Source organism: Microtus ochrogaster, chromosome 18, assembly GCF_000317375.1.
Source record: "Microtus ochrogaster isolate Prairie Vole_2 chromosome 18, MicOch1.0, whole genome shotgun sequence".
NCBI lineage: Eukaryota > Metazoa > Chordata > Mammalia > Rodentia > Cricetidae > Microtus > Microtus ochrogaster.
Window position 1 is genome coordinate 47,648,310 of NC_022020.1, and position 15,596 is coordinate 47,663,905.

At 48.5% G+C, this 15,596-nt stretch overlaps 1 protein-coding gene across 7 annotated transcripts in view; it reads right to left on the bottom strand.

Moving 5' to 3' along the window:
* The window catches only part of Ablim3 (actin binding LIM protein family member 3), a 116,905-nt gene that overhangs the window by 44,795 nt on the left and 56,514 nt on the right, over positions 1-15,596 (bottom strand). For all 7 annotated transcript variants that reach the window (XM_005356180.2, XM_026783367.1, XM_026783366.1 and 4 more), the window contains 4 exons: positions 13,011-13,194; positions 11,274-11,386; positions 5,272-5,398; positions 1,382-1,475 (listed from right to left, as the gene is read on the bottom strand). In XM_005356180.2, the coding sequence (XP_005356237.1) occupies positions 1,382-1,475; positions 5,272-5,398; positions 11,274-11,386; positions 13,011-13,194 (518 nt within the window). The remainder of the gene's footprint in view (positions 1-1,381; positions 1,476-5,271; positions 5,399-11,273; positions 11,387-13,010; positions 13,195-15,596) is intronic.

The following is a 15,596-nucleotide window of genomic DNA, read 5'->3' on the forward strand; positions in this document are numbered from 1 at the left end:
CTCCCTGGTGGCATCTCTTCCGGTTTCCTGTGAGCACCATGCTACCTTCTCTGAGGTGCAGCTCTAACCAGGTCATTCCAGCTCAGTCTCTCCACAACTCCCCAGTGCCCAGTGAATCATCCATAGACTCTTTATTCTTGTACCTCACACCCCTGGATTCCTGGGCCCAGCGACCTTTCCTGTGCGCTTCCGTTCCCTCTGCTCAGCCCTCTTCACTAGTCCTTAGAGATGCCTAGTCATTTAGTAATTTACTGCATTGGATTATCTGATTCTCTCCGACTACCTACAGTTATTTTTCCATATCACATTCAGTGCAGGTTTCAAAATCAGGCCATCTTATCACACTGCTCCTTTTTAACGTTCTCCAAAGGTTCTCCCCTTACACTTACTATAAAACAAGATGGACACAGTCCCAGGAAATGGGCCCTCTGTGACACGCTCTGTATTCCCACCCTCTATTTTCAAGGTCATGTTGATCTTTCTCCCTGTCCTGTCCGCTGGCTTTGCTTACACTGACCTCTGGTCCTCAGAGCTCTGCTTCAGTGCACCTTCTCACACAGCCCTGTCTTGACTGCTGTGCTTGTCTGCTGGACCCACATGGGACCGTAGAATCCTTTTCAACTTGGTCCTCATGGTAACCACAAGCAACTGGCAGTGCTAATAATTCTGCCTACAGTGGCTGAGCCAGCCTGCCACTCCTTAACCACTATCAGATGCAAAGTGGAGGCCTACAGAGACGAATTAGTAGTAGACACGTGCCACAACTCAATTGTCCCTATCCTTAGGGCATTATTTTCCCTTTACACTGAACTCTTCAAGGTAGGTGGTCCCAAAATATGGGCAGGTAGCAGCTAGCCCCACAGGTTGTGGAAAGAAAGGATAGGAAGGTCAACGACTCAGCAAGGGACTGTAGGTTGTCTGTCACTGGCAGAGAGAGCAGTGCGTCAGAGGCTGGGGAGAGCTGTTGCCATGGCAATGGACCAGCCAAAGAAGGGCTTAGAGAGCAAGCTGCTAGACAAAGCTGGTTCTTAAATGCGCACATTACCAAACAGTTAAAACATAAAAAGGGCTTCCATCCCGAGGTAGAGTCAGGAGGAAAATCCTAATTGGTACTCCTTAGAAATCTGTCTGAGTCTGAATCCAAAGAAGCAGCCGGTTTCCCCGCCACAGCGGTTTTTGAACCAAGAATTATCCTGTCCACATTCTATTTTGGGGGTTCTCATATCTTGGCAAGGCTATCTGGTCAGGGCCATGCCGTGAGCTAACTCTGGAAGGTTTAAGCAATGGAGGGAAGGACACGGGGTGACTTTCTCTTCTTCGGTGATGACTCTTTGAAGTCACAGGTCATCCTGCTCACAGGTGGTGACTCAGCCTCACTTACCTCCAAGACCCTGCCACTGATGTACCGGTCACATGTCTCACATTTAATGCCGAATTGGGAGTGGTAGTCAGCCTCGCAATATGGAACACCATCCCTACAAGAGGAAGTTGACGGGAAGTGAGTAGAGCAGGGAGGGTGTCCTCGGTCAGGACCTGGTCTGCGGTGAGGGGCCAAGACTGGGAGCTTCGGAATGCTTTTCAAAATTAAACTGCCTCTCAGATCTACAGGGAAAGAAAAGCCATGGGAATCTGCATTGGGTGAGGTCCCTAGGCACTGATGGAGCCACTGCTCTGGGCTGTCGTTTTGGGTGGCCTTTTATTTTTTCCCTTCCCCTCCCCCATGAGTTATCCAGACCCACCTGCTTCCCTTTCCCCAAAGGACTCTTTTGAAAAATTATTCAAGACACACTTTATTTCCTGTAGAAAATAAAATGCTTGCACATACATGGCACAGCATTCTCAAAGCATAAGGGACATGTCTCCCTTTTCCTTTTAGCCCATCTTGGTTTCCCTTCTAGGGTGTAGTAATGTGATCAATTTCTTACAGACCCAGAAGAGTTTTATCCATAACTGAGAGAACCACTTGGTTGACCTGATGGACCAGTGCTTCACAAGAAAGTCTCCCATAAATAGTGTTCATGCTCTGTGTCTATCAAGTGCTTGGACTCAGTAGACAGAGGTTAGATTGCCATGGCTCATTCTTTTGAATTATTTATTTATTATTATCAGTGTGTGTGTGTGTGTGTGTGTGTGTGTGTAGGCATGTGGATGTCAGAGCGTAACTGTGGAGTTTATTCTCTTTCCACTTTTACATATGAGTTCCAGGAATCAGCTTTTGGATTGAACTCAGGTGCCCGTCCTGTGATAAGTGTTTTTCTCCACCGATAAAGGCTCTCACCAGCCCTGCTATGGCCTGCTACACTGTTCTCTACGGCTAATAGCCGGCATTTCTTGCTTTGATAGTGATTGATGCACGCGGATCATGTCATTTACTGGTTATGGCAGCCCAGGGAAGTTGGTCCTATTCGTTTTCCAGTGTGTTGAATGAACAAGCCCATGTGTGGAATAGGTAAGTAACTTCCCCAGGTCACCCAGGATCTGTTTACACTTGAGGCTCAAACTCAGGTGGTCTGATTTCTCCCCACATTTTCATGAGATGGGCTCAGTATATGCTAGGGTTCCATCAGTGCCTACCTGGCTCACTGTCTACTCAGGAAAGGCAGTAATCACCACGGTGGCCGTGAGAGTCCTCAAGGAGACAGTTGCCCACTTTTGGGGGGAGGGTAACACGGCTCAGACTCTGATAGGCCTAAAGAGCAGGCAGGCTATTTCTCTGTCTCCACCTGGAGCTCTTCATGGGAGCGAGGTGTTAGCATTGCCTGAAGTTAAAGTAGCCGTTGTCCGTGAGCCATGAAACCTCCCTGACTCTTTCCCTGACCTCTAACCACGTTCTTACTCTGTGGATGTAAGCATGGATAACTGCAAAGAAAAAAAAAATTTCTATCTGGGTAAAGATGCTGATACACCTTCACTCAGATTCTTGGGTTGGGGAATGCCTTAGAGAATTGGAAATCTACATGATTATAAACAGAGGCAGATGGGAAAGAGCACATTTACTGTGTCCTTATTAGATATGGAACACAGAGCTTTGGAACATAACATCTTATTAACCCTGTTTTCACAAATGAGCACAGTAAGACTTGGAGCTGCTGAGTCCTTGGCCAAGGTCCCCTAGGCAGAAGGATTTCTGCCTTGAGCAACTGTAATAGTTTCATGGCTCTCCTACCACTTGGTTGCAGCAGGTGAGGGGCCCAGAGCCAGACTGCCGACGCCCAGGGAGGCTGGCAGTCTAGGCTGGGGCTCCAGAGTTCTGCACAAGCCCTCACTGCCCCAAAAAGTTCTAACTTAGAACCAATGACTCTTGGCTGGTGACTTCCCACAGACATTCCTTACCCAGCATGCTTAGAGAGGAATGTCTGCCATCTACTGAGATGGCATCGAGGGCTCTCAGTGACTTGCTCAGCTCACCTCTGCAGCCTGGCATTCTGCTTCGCCTGTGTATACACACTTGAGTTCCCAAAGAGGAGGGAAGTGTTTAACCCATGCCCACCCTACTGCCCTGGATGGGCTGGGATTTTGTCTCCAAGCTTGTCTTTGTGTTTCGAATCTTACTCACTCTTTCAAGGCCCAGCTCAAACCTTCCACAAGGCTCAGACTCCAGATGCCACTTGCAGCTGGTTAGAAGGGACCCTTCCTTTCTCAGACTATCAATAGCCCCCTTTGCACCTTGGGCACAGGTGGGTATGTCTGGCCAGCAGCTATTTCCTCTTCCTGGACTTTTCCTTTGTAAGCAACTCTTTCTTATCCAGCTTTCTAAATGTCAACAAAAGGCTGCCTTAGAGGTTGGGCCCTTCTGCCCTCCTGGTTAGTGTTTGAGAGGGAGCGGTGAAGTAAAGCAGCTAACCCAGAGGGAGTCACCAGACTTCTGTGGCAGTTTTTATAGAAAGGCCTCTCTCTTCACTAGGCCTGCTGAACTGATGATCAAAACCCAGGCACTGTTGGTGATTTTCTTTGCTACTTCATCGACCTGGGGACAAATCTAATGGAGAGGAAAGCAGAGGAGGGACGGAAGGATGGAGAGAGAAAGGGAGTAGGGGAGGAGAGAGACTCTGTAATGCTGAAGACATCTTTAAGAAGCTAATACACCTGTCGTAGACCTTCCCATGTCTGAGTCAAACAACTCCAATTGTTGCTTTCCAATGTGTTGTGTGGGGCTTTTGGTCACTCATGACTGACACTTATTATCCACAGGCTCTTCCCACAGACCCCTGGTGTCCCAATTCTTCCCGTCCACAGCTTGTCTCCTTTGGTGAATGTGTCTCCACAGAAAACACAAGCTCACATCTCCTGGCTTCGAGCCAGTCATGGGACAGAGGGAGTATCTGGAATCAGGTAGTGTCAAAGTGCTAGGGTCGTTGCTCACAGTTGCCTTCGGGGATTTGAATATATTTTGTGTCGTCACCAGTGCTGAAGCCTGAAGAGAGCTTGTCCGAAGTTGCTATGTGTAAGTCCCCGAGGCTGAGTCCTCTTACCTGATAATTTTATTTCTCTACCATCTCTGTTAAACCCATGCAATAACTGTGTCAACTTCAGGTCAGACATTGTGTTAAATGCTGGGGATCAGTAGTAACTATATCAAAGTCCCCAACCAGGGAGGGTCAGAGAGTAGAACTGTCACTGTGCACATTGCTTACTCCTTTGAGTATCAGTACCATGAGAGCTTTGTTTGTTTGTTTTTATTTTTGAGTTGGGGGGATCTCCATTATAGCTCTGGCTGTCCTGGAACTCACTGTGTATACAAGGCTGACCTTGAACTCACAGAGATCCACCTGTCTCAGCCTCTTAGTGCTAGGATCAAAGGTGTGTACCATGCCTCCCATTGGAGGTTTAATGTCCTAGTCCATCCAAAGCCATCTGTTAGTTCTTTGTGCACAGTGAAAGCTCAGTCAATGGTGAGCCATCTAAGGCATGCACATGAAGATGTATAATTATAAATGGTGGTAGCCTGTGTAAGAAACTGGGCAGCCTGAGGGTAGGAACGGAAGAACGGAGGTGGGAAGTGATGGAGTGGAGTCATCTCTGAGTTGGAGGCATACAGAAGGAAGGGAAGGAGCCACAGGTGAGGACCACCAGTGCATCATGGGAGAGGAAACAACATGGGAAGGCCTAAGGTAGAAAGAGGCTAGGAGTGTGGCCGTGTGGCTTGTGTGGCTTCCAATGGATGTGATGAAGGGTGATGCTGGAGATTCAGGAGAGGACAGTGGGTCAGGCCTTGTAGGATGCAGAGGCCCAGGTATTCTTCGGGAGAGGGGGAGATGGAGCCATACTCACTTGCTAATGTACTCCCCAGTGAGGATGACACTACAGGTCTGGCATTTGAAACAGCTGACATGCCACTGCTTGTCCAGTGCCAGGAGTGACTGGCCATGCTTAATCTCCTCTTTGCACCCAGCACAGTCTGCAAAGACAAAAGTAGGACATCTTGGGTCCCTTCGACTTTCTGCTATCATCCCATGCCATGGGAACCCAGCCCCGGATGCCATTTCCTCCCACTCTGGTGCTGCCAGTACCCAGAGACCTTACCAGACAAGAGGAAGTGTTGCCAGAGCTCTGGCCTGTGGGAAAGGACCATGGAATGAGGAGGAAGGAACAAGCACCCCCACTGCTCACCATGACCACTATTATGACCACTATTTGTCCAAGCTCGTTCTCCCTGCCGTCACCCCAGTGCCGGCCATACTTGCACCACCGAGAAGCCGGCGCATGCTCCATTGCAGCCCCCATCTAATTTCACCATGATCTCTGCATGGTGGAATTTGAGAGCCCTGTTTCTGGAGACAGGCTGCATCTTTCCATTCCTCTTTAGATAAGGACCACGCAGTGCCCCCTCTTCTTGGTCAACTTGACTGGATTTAGAATTCTATGGAGACCCACATTGAGATGTGAGGGTATTTCTATAGAGTCTGAATTGAGGGAGGGAGATGCTGCCCTGAGAGTCACCAGCACCACCCTATGGGCTGGGATCCCAGACTGGGTAAAGAAGAGAAAAGGAGAAAGTTCGCTGTCCCAGCGCCTGTATTCTCTTTCTCTGCTGTTTGGTCTGCTGAGATGTGTGAGCGCATGCCCACTGCCACAGCTGAGACTCGCTACCGCTGCCATGTTTCCCCTGCCATGATGGTCATGATGCTATATTCTCTGAGCCATGAACCAAAAGAAATCTTTCCTTATTAAATGGTTACTTGCCAAGTATTTGACCACAACAAGAAAAAAAAATTAACTAGGGAAAGGCCATACTTGTGTTTTGTGCTGAAGCTATTTTCTTGCCTAGCCTGGTGCTAGGCACAGAGTGGAAACTCAAAGGATATTTGCTGAAGAAGATATGAATGACTGGATCTCATGGTGCTCAGGGAAAGGAGCAAAATTACCATGCTCATCTTTCCCCAGCATGCAACAATCATTGTCTGAAAAGCCTGTCCCAAACCAGAAATATGTTTTTGCTCTCTGTCACTGTCACCCTGGAACCAGAGCTGGAAGAGAAAGTAGGATGGAGTTCAGTGGTCTGGTCTGTCTATTGTTCAGTCAATGTAAAGAGGGGTGGGAGGGGCAGGAAGTGGAGCCAGCATCCAAAGTCCTTGGGAAATCCTGGGAATTCAGGTCTTGCTGATCAGAGGGTTCATTTTAGGAGAGGAAAACGGTCACTGGGCAAGTTTGCCAGAGGTCAGACCTCCTTATTGGCATCACAAGACACACACACACACTTTTACTTTGGAGCATACAAGGAGAAGCCACATATAGACTTGGGGGAGCCTGGCTAGACAGACAGTCCTTAATCTGGCCCTGAAGAGGAGCTGGTGTGTCTAGGAAGGGTTGGTGTGTTTAGAAGGTTGTGGGGCGTGTCTGGGACTTGATGACCCATGTGTAGAGTCAATTTGCACAGCATTGAACACATGGCTGCCAAGCGCCATTTCCAACATCCCTGAACATAAGCTGGGGCGGGACGGTCCCCAACTGTAAAATGCTTTAAGCCTTCAGATAGGCTAGAGAACAAAGCACTTGGAGATTTAGCTCCCCCTTTCACTTTTCTAGAATCAGTACCCAAGTCTCCTTGTTAATAAAATTATCCCCTCTAATAAAACTGCAGGTTTAAAAATTCAGTGGCTTTGGTAGGTCAGGTGTCTCCTCTGTGTCCAGACGGACAGCATCTGGTCACACTTTTCAGGTCATAAATATGACGCTTGTGTTTCTGTGGCTCCTTAAGAGGACCTAACAATTACAGAGGGGCTCCAAGTTCATAGAGCACTTGATCCAGTGTCTCAGCCAGGGCAGGAATCTATCTTTGACAGGTGGTGCTTATTTTACGCTTTATTACACACCGAAGACTCAGCCCTTCTTGAGTCAGTTTGGGCAGGCATGGCTGTCAAGGATGTCTCCCTTCCGTGGAGCTAGGGCTTGACCCTGTCACTTATATATCCAGGAACACTCTTCTCTTTTCCTCCATGACGGTTCCTTCAAATAACAAAATGCAAACATGGTCTGTCTCTCCCTCACCCTTCAGGCTTCTGTTTCACTTGCTATGGTCATCCACAGTCACTTGGGAACGCTATGTGACAGACATTGTGTTAGCCATTAATAAAACTCTCTGACTCTTCAATAAGACTTCCTTGACGATTGTCTGTTTGCAGAAATGGCCACATTCCAGTAAAAGTACCATCTGAGCGATAGGAACACACCTGAGATGAACTTAGCACTCTAAGGTACATCCAATTAGGAGCTGGTGGAGGGGAGTGGCTGGAGGCTGAGCTGAGAGCCGGTGGAGGGGGTGTTGAGCAGCTAGCTCAGGCAAGAGTCTTCCCTACGACCAGGTCAGTAGAACTAATGCAGGCCTCATGTAACAGGTCGTTCTAGTTCTTGTGTTTTTCACCCACATCCTGTGTGTTACCAAATCTCTGATCTGAAGCCCGAGTAATTCTCCTTTGAAGGGAAGCCCTGCTTCTTCCTTTTTAGGATTCTTGGATGCCCTTTATTTGTGGTTTTTCTTTCTCTATTACTCTGCTGGTTTTCCCTTGTAGGGCTTCCTGTTTCCTGAGATTTTTTTTTTCTCCCTTTTCCTTCTTTCAGTCTTGTCCACTGATGGGTATTCCTCTCTGGGAGCCAAAAGCAGGGTTGGGAGAGTCACTCCCTATCCTTGGTGATTTTGCTGAGCCAGATGCCCACTCCTCTCTATTCCAAAATTACAGCCTTCAGCTGGCAGAAAGCACAGTGCCTCCACCTGTTCCTCTCAGATCTCTCACTTTAGTGGCCAAGCCTCTAGAGATCCCGGGCAGCCATTTTTAGTCTGGTTGCCTACATCATCATCCATTTAGGTCAGCAAAAGTAAGTGGGCTCGTGAGTCACCGTGAATTGCTCATCCTGCTTTAGGCAACCTGTCTAGGAACACAGGGGCTTTCACTTAGAAAGACACACTCTTGCTAGGGGGTGTTGAATAGTCTCAGAGCCAGATCTTATGCCTTCACACTGGTGCTCCTTCGGAAAAGCCATTTATGATCTTCAAGTCTCTGTTTTCTTACTTTTAAAACAATTACTCTTATTGCCTTCATGGACGTGTAATGACTAAATGAGATATCAACTGTTCCTTTATTACAATGCCTGGCAGTAGAATAAAGGCTGGAAGTGGGGACGGTGAAATAGCAGCGGTGATGATGGTGGATAGTGGTAATGGGGGAGTTGTTGGTGATGGTACCTGTGCTAATGATGACAATGACCGTGATGGTGATGTGGTGACTGTGGTGCTGATGGTGATGATGGTGGTTGTGAGAATGTTGGTGCTGGTGCTTCTCCTGCTAGCGATTCTTCTTTATGAGATCTATGAGGAGGTGGTTTTATTTTTCCATATGATAACTTGATTTTTCCCTCTTGACAGTTCATGACTATATTCCTCAGAGTAAACATTACTCTTGCTTTTCCAGAACATATCCACCCTGCAGAGATGAAACTTCACACGCTCGTATAGCTTGAGAAAAGACTTAAGTTCTTTGTCCATTTCCCTTCCCTTGGTTTGTTTTTCTCCGTCATTCAGATCTGGCTTTAGTTCTCTCTATTCCTTGGGTGCTCAGGAGACATTCTCTGTGCCCTCTGGTCAGGGATTCCATGCATTTGTAGCACAGTCAGTGATTATCGTGGGAGAAAATACTTCAAGGAAATGTCTGTGGATCCATGGGTGAAGGCCTTTATTTCTGCAATAAGCCAAAGACCTTGGTTCCCCTGGAAGCTGCCCATGTGCTCACTTGTTTTTTCTTTTTATTACCTAACTTTCCCTCATTTTTTTCACTATCCCAATCTGCAAAATTATAGAGGAGACATTTCAGGATCTCTTTGTTAGAAATCTCTTCTAGAATGTTCCCATATTAGACGTTCGCTCAATTGAGAAAGCCTGTTTCTTGTCTGAGACCCCAGTGCACACACAGTGCACACAAACAGAAACACACAGTGCACATGAGAGAATTGACACTGGACCTAGGAATCTTATTCTCAATGCTCCTTTGATGTGTTTTCTACATTAAACTTAGAGTAAGCCAGCCTTTCTAGTTGCTGTAAGCGAATACCAGAGAAAAACAATTTAAGGGAGAAAAGAGTCCTTTTGGCTTGTGGTTTTGAGTTGTTTCAGCCTGGTTACGGTGGACCATTTGTCATCTCAAAGGATGACATCCTAAAGGATTCACCAGCATAAAGGGTGCTGCTGCCCACATTCAGGGTGAATCTTCCCCTTTAATTAACCCTCTGATTTGTAGTCATGCTAAGGTGCATCTAAACGGTTATGTTAGCTTGATCCCTGTGAAGGAACACAGCACTTTGCACAACACCCTGCGAGGATGGTAAAGCAGCCCATTATTATTTCATAGCTGGGGAAATCAAGTCTTAGGGAGGCTACCAGACCATTCGTCTCCTGCAGAAGGTTGGCAGTCTCACAACTCAAGCTTGCTTCTCTCTGTACTCCACATTTGGGACCGCTGGCCTCTGGACTCCAAAGAAGACAAGCCACAGAGCCACAGCTCTTATCCCAAGCATCAGTCTTTTTGGCATGGGAATGTTATTTCAAAGAGTTATGAAGGCTACCTGGGTGCACACTCAGCCGCCTCAAGAGAAAACCTGGCCAGAGCAATAGATTGTTCTTGAGTAGCATCAAGGACACTGAAGGAAGAGCCCTGAGCATCACATCCCAGGAAAGGATCTGACTCCACTGAAAGGAAGGGCAGACACGGGAGGGAGCCCATTCCTTGCCTCTCCCATCAGCCCACTATGGCTAGGCAGACTGTAATGGAGCCCCTGGGAGCTGAGGGCTGCTGATGCGGAGGCTTCTTGGCTCACCCTCCTTGGTGTGATGCATCTGCAGCATGCTGACGGTGCTGGTGCCATGGCTGGCTGCCTCTGTTCCCACACAGTAATGCAGCACAGGAGGCTAATGGGTTTTCATTGATTCTCTTGATGGGGCCAGCCAGGGTGTCATATAACATGAAAGATCACTGGAGCTCAGTGTGGCTTAGAAGAACCAGGGGGCTGGGTCTGTGTGTGCTTGTGGGTGCAGGCAGGCAGTCCACAGCTCTCTAAGGGCATCTAGGAACAGTGATGTAAACATCTGGCCACTACACACACTTGAATGGATGGGCTGTGCAGCGTAGCGTAGAACCTCTCTAAGACACACTCTCAACTCTCAATCTATACTTCCCCCTCAAATCTGTGGCTTGATAAAATATACCATTATTTGGGCATGGTGGATGCCTTTCTCATGACAAGATGTTATTCTCAACCTTAGGAACAGCTTAGGAATCACCCACAAAGCTCACGCAGAACGATAGCACCAGATCCCATTCTCTCAGGTTCAAGATGAGCCCAGACATCTGTCTTTTCACAAGCTGATGATCCACAAGGCTGACACAGTGGTCTTGGAATCATACTCCGCGAGGCACCAGCACAGCCTGCAGGGTTTATTCCCAGGGCATTCCTGACTTCTTTCATGAGCTTTAACTGCAACTGCTTAATGGAGCTTCTAAAAATTAAGAACTACCGGTAACAAAACACCTGATCGACCGCGGTGCAGAGCCCTCGGTACATAGGACCAGGAACCCAGCTCGACCTGGAAAAGAGCTACTCAAGTAGCTGGCAGGTGGCTCGGGCATCACCACATATAGCTAAGTAACCCGTCTTCCCCGAGTTGTGCTGTGGAGCCTGTGTCTGGGCTGTATGTTAACTGGGTCATGCTTCAGTATCCATGGAGGGTGGGACAGAGTCCTTGGGAGGACAGCGCTCATAGACAGGTGCCTGTGGGGAGGACTCACGGCTTGGTCCGCGGATCTTGATGGGCTTACTGCTGGTCATGGACTGGGAGCACGTCTGGCAGACACATTCTTTACCACTGAAGGTCACCTTGTCTCCAATCGGGAAAGGCTTCCTGCAAGGAAACGAGGAAGAGAGTCGGTTTCTCCTGCCTGAAGTTCCTGTGGCTACTGCTGACTGGCAAAGCCTGGGCTTGGGTATTCTCTAAGATGTGTAGCTTGCTTTCTAAAGCATCCAGCAGGGCAAGTGCCATTCAGAACGACAGTCTGGCTAAAGCACTCAGGATCTAGGGGGCCAGAACCAGATGATGCGTTAGGCTATTTTTATCACGTGACAGCGGTAAGTCATACTGTGGCTGTGAGCACATGCTCCCCAGCTGTAATGGAGAGGCAACCCCCCCCCCCTGCTCAAAGTGTTTGTCCTATCTCTATGTATCAAGAGACCATGTGGGCCCCAAAGTTGCCAATTCCTCCTTTTCGCTATACGGACAGTTCTTAAAACACTCTTCCTAATGAGAAGATTATCATTCCCCACACACCACTCCCGCCTCCTCCTCTGTGTTTGTTCAGTTTCTCCAGGCAGGGGGTCTCAAGCTCATACAACTGCCTGCCCAGCCAATGACAAAGGACTCACAGATCTCCAGTACTGTCAACGAAGTTGAGTGGCTGCTTTTGCTTATGAGGTGTGGGGTACCTGTCACGTGTGTGCGCTCTGAGTTTAGGTCCTAGCAAGTGGCCCCACTTGTCTTTTTATCAGCAACTTGGAGGGAAATTTGGGGTGGGAATTAGGGTAATTATATCCTCACTGTTCTGATTTGTTATGATTTTTACACAGCCATTAGTCAGAAATTCTAACTGGTTACTCTATTTGGCAACTAACCAGTGATGATTTTACAGGGGAAAATAATTAATCAATACTTTCTTTTCCCAAATAAAAATACACATGTACTCAAATCATATTTTGCTTATGACTTAATCAGAGATGGCCATTAAATTTTAACACATTTGTGGGCAGGGCTGAGGTTGCCTTCATTTTGTTTCCAATTCCTTAATGTGTTGCTTGGCATGCGGCAGGGCCTTGGTGCACATTGCTAAATTAACACGTGGTTGAGCTGTCTGGCAGGGAAGTGGGCAGAGAGGAGCCATCCTGAGAGTGGTTGGACAGCTGTCACAGTGGGAAAAGCAGGCACAGCGCAGGCCGGTCACCGGCCACAGGTTCTGCACACACCCTATCTGTCATCTTCACAAAACCAACGAGGCTGCAGTGGATTTGACCTCCACTACCGAGGCTTACACAGATGAGGCCAGATACTGGGGTCATTCTTTTCAGCCAGAGATAGTGTTGGGAGGATGGAGGAAGGCTATCGGCAGACATCCTTGTGCTGCCTGAGGATGAGAGTGTAGAAGCCTGGGCCAGATAGCTTTTTGGCTTCCAGACTAATTTCTGAGGGATAAGGTCCTTGGTGGTTTTTTCTTGGGAAATGAAATGCTGCTGATCATGGTGTTTGGATCCTTTTCCTACTGTCATCATAGGTCAAACCAGTGCTTTACATCAGACAAGATGGCATCTAGCTGCCGGACGTTTTGAAACCCGCGGCCCTACCAGAGCAGTCCATCCTCAAGTTTCTAGAAACCCAGGGCCTAGTATAAGGCCTATATGCTCCTGAGTTGCCTGGAGAAGGCCGTGTCTTCCTCTCCTCTGGGGCCTACCCAGTATCCCTGGTCCCCTGGGGTACTCACCTGCACAAGCTGCACACAAAGCACTTAGGGTGGTAGGTGCGGCCCAGCGCGGAGATGACCTCACCCGTGATGAAGTCCCGGCAGCTATCACAGCGGGTACCATAGAGCTGCTGGTAGTCCTGGGTGCAGATGTACTCCTGGTTCTTGAAGAAGAAACCCGACTGGGCCAGGCCGCAACCACACACTTGGAGGAACAAGGGAAGAAACAGTGCAGGTTGAGTCTGGGAGAATCGGTAGGCAGAAGGTCCTTCCTGGGGGAAAGGCTGGCGTCTGACTTTATCATCAGGAGCCATAAGGTGGTGACATGTCAGAGCTCACGGGACTTTGGGCCATCTGCATCAGATCATATAGCGCTCTTCAGAGGTAGATGTGTGAGTCTGGTTTGGACTCCCAGGCCTGGGTTTGCACACAACTCAGTTGCTACTGATGTATATTCCTTGGGGATCATGCCTATTGTACAGTCTTTTCAACACACTGAATTTCAAGGCCTTGGGACTCTCAACATGCCATGGAGCTGGTGGTATCATGAATCTGAGAAAGCAACACTCATTGAAAAAAAAAATCCTCTGGGAGACTGCTATATGCCTGACTCTCCACCAGGTCAAGAGCAATGTAGAGACTGCCAGAGCTCCAAATCCTTAACAGGAGATAATTGGGTTGGCAATGGGATGGCAAATGTGAGGTGTCTGGTTGGTTCTTGCTGCAGACAATAGCAGGGTTGGTTTGTTTCTAGGCGTGGATGCAAAATACACAATCCCTGAACTGCAAAGAGGCAAATGTGTCTCCAGAGAGACAGTGCCATGCATTATGGGTGATGTGGCCATTGCGTAGGTACAGACAGTGGGGAAAAGGAAGAAACCGGGTCAGTGTGGAGGGAGGAACTATGAGAGGACCCTTGGCTCAGGTGGCGTCCACGTCAAGCACGGACAACATGAAATGCAACAGAACACAGACGCAGGAAGCCGCCGGGCACAGATGTACCCCCCGGTGGGACTGGGACACAGCAGGGTCTGAGGGGCTGAAGGGAAGGCACGCAGGAAAAGATGGTTTCAGCCCACTGGGAGGAAGGCAACAGTCCCATTTAAGAAGTTCAGGTTTTGCGTATGTGGGATAGCTCCTGGGTTGGGAATACTAGGGGTGAGGTGAGATATCCCAGAGGCCACAAAACAATGCTGGCTTTCGCCATTGCTCTTGGCCAGCCACCAGAACTCGATGGCTCATCCTATTGCTGAAAACAACGCACACTTAGGTCACGGGACTCAGAGAAATCAAGCCGATATTGACTGGGAAGCGTTCTCCTGCCTGGCACTGTATGGAAATAAAGAGCAGTAAGGTAGGAGAAAAACATGTGGATGCATAGGTATCCGAACAACCAAATTTATGGGGGAGCAAGCCCCATCAAAGGAATCTGCTGTGTGGGAATAAGATTCCTCAATAGGAAGTTCATTTATGAAACGAACGTGATAAGCTATGGAAAGAGGCTGTTTCTTCCATGGGAAGGAAAGAGTCTCAGAGACAATGAAAACATAGCAAGCAGAAGAAGACAGTTCAGCCAAAAGCAGAATGGGCCAGTCAGGAATCAAAGGAAGGTAACTGGGCAGGCCCCTGGGTCCCGTGTCTAGTTCCCCTTGTTTGCACCTATCTGGAGAGTATCTGGTAGCCTGGGTTTCCACATGGGCTGCCATTGGGTGGAAAAGGCCTTGACAACACAGCTAGCCTAAAGAGTTACAGTTCTCTGTACAGTACCAGGCAGGTACTCTGGCTTTTGGCACCCGTTCCCTGAGGATTTGGGTGGCTACAAGGCGGCTCTCTCAAGCCTGGCCAGTGGTAGGGAAACTAACAGAATAGTTTCCAAGCCCGTCGATCTGCGGAGCCAGCTTTTCATGGGTGACATCACCTCAGCAAACACTATTTCATTACTGAGAGTTCTGCAAAAGGAGCCGGGCTGGAAATGGGAGAGCCTTTCAGAGGTGAGCAAACATGCCTCGCAAGTGTTTGCTTGCTTCTGCAGGCTGGCAGCAGGCTTAACAGACAGTGGGGGATGGGCTCACCCGGGAATCAGATCACCAGGCCCTAGTCTCATCCTTGCCACTAAGTCTCTGGATGACCATGAACTTGGCCTTCTCCTTCCTGGGGCCTCAGTTTATTTCTGTGCTAACTGAAAAGGCTGACAATTTAGAACTGACCTCCTGTGGGCCCACGAGAAGAACTTGGGGCTTGCTGTGTGTCTGAGCATTTTGAATTCAGTCTGAAGTCTTGCTGGGCAGATGGTGGAGACAGTGGTGACAGGAAGCCAGGAAGGGCTCAATTTTCAGGCACCGTGAAAATTCGTCCTCTCAAACAATACCTGGCCTTGGGAGCAGGCAGAAGCAGAGCACAGGCTGTTCTGGGCACACAGGTGGTAGATCAATTGCTTCATGGAATTAGTTGGGTCATGGCCTACTACCTCATTGGAAACAGCTCCTGTTTTTCCCTTCTTTTTTTTTTTTTTCTCCTTTGTTTTCTCTGCCAGCTCCACCTCCAGAGTCATCTCTCCCAGTGGAGAAAACCAGGAGGCCATGAGAAAACTCGGAACAATCAGTTCCT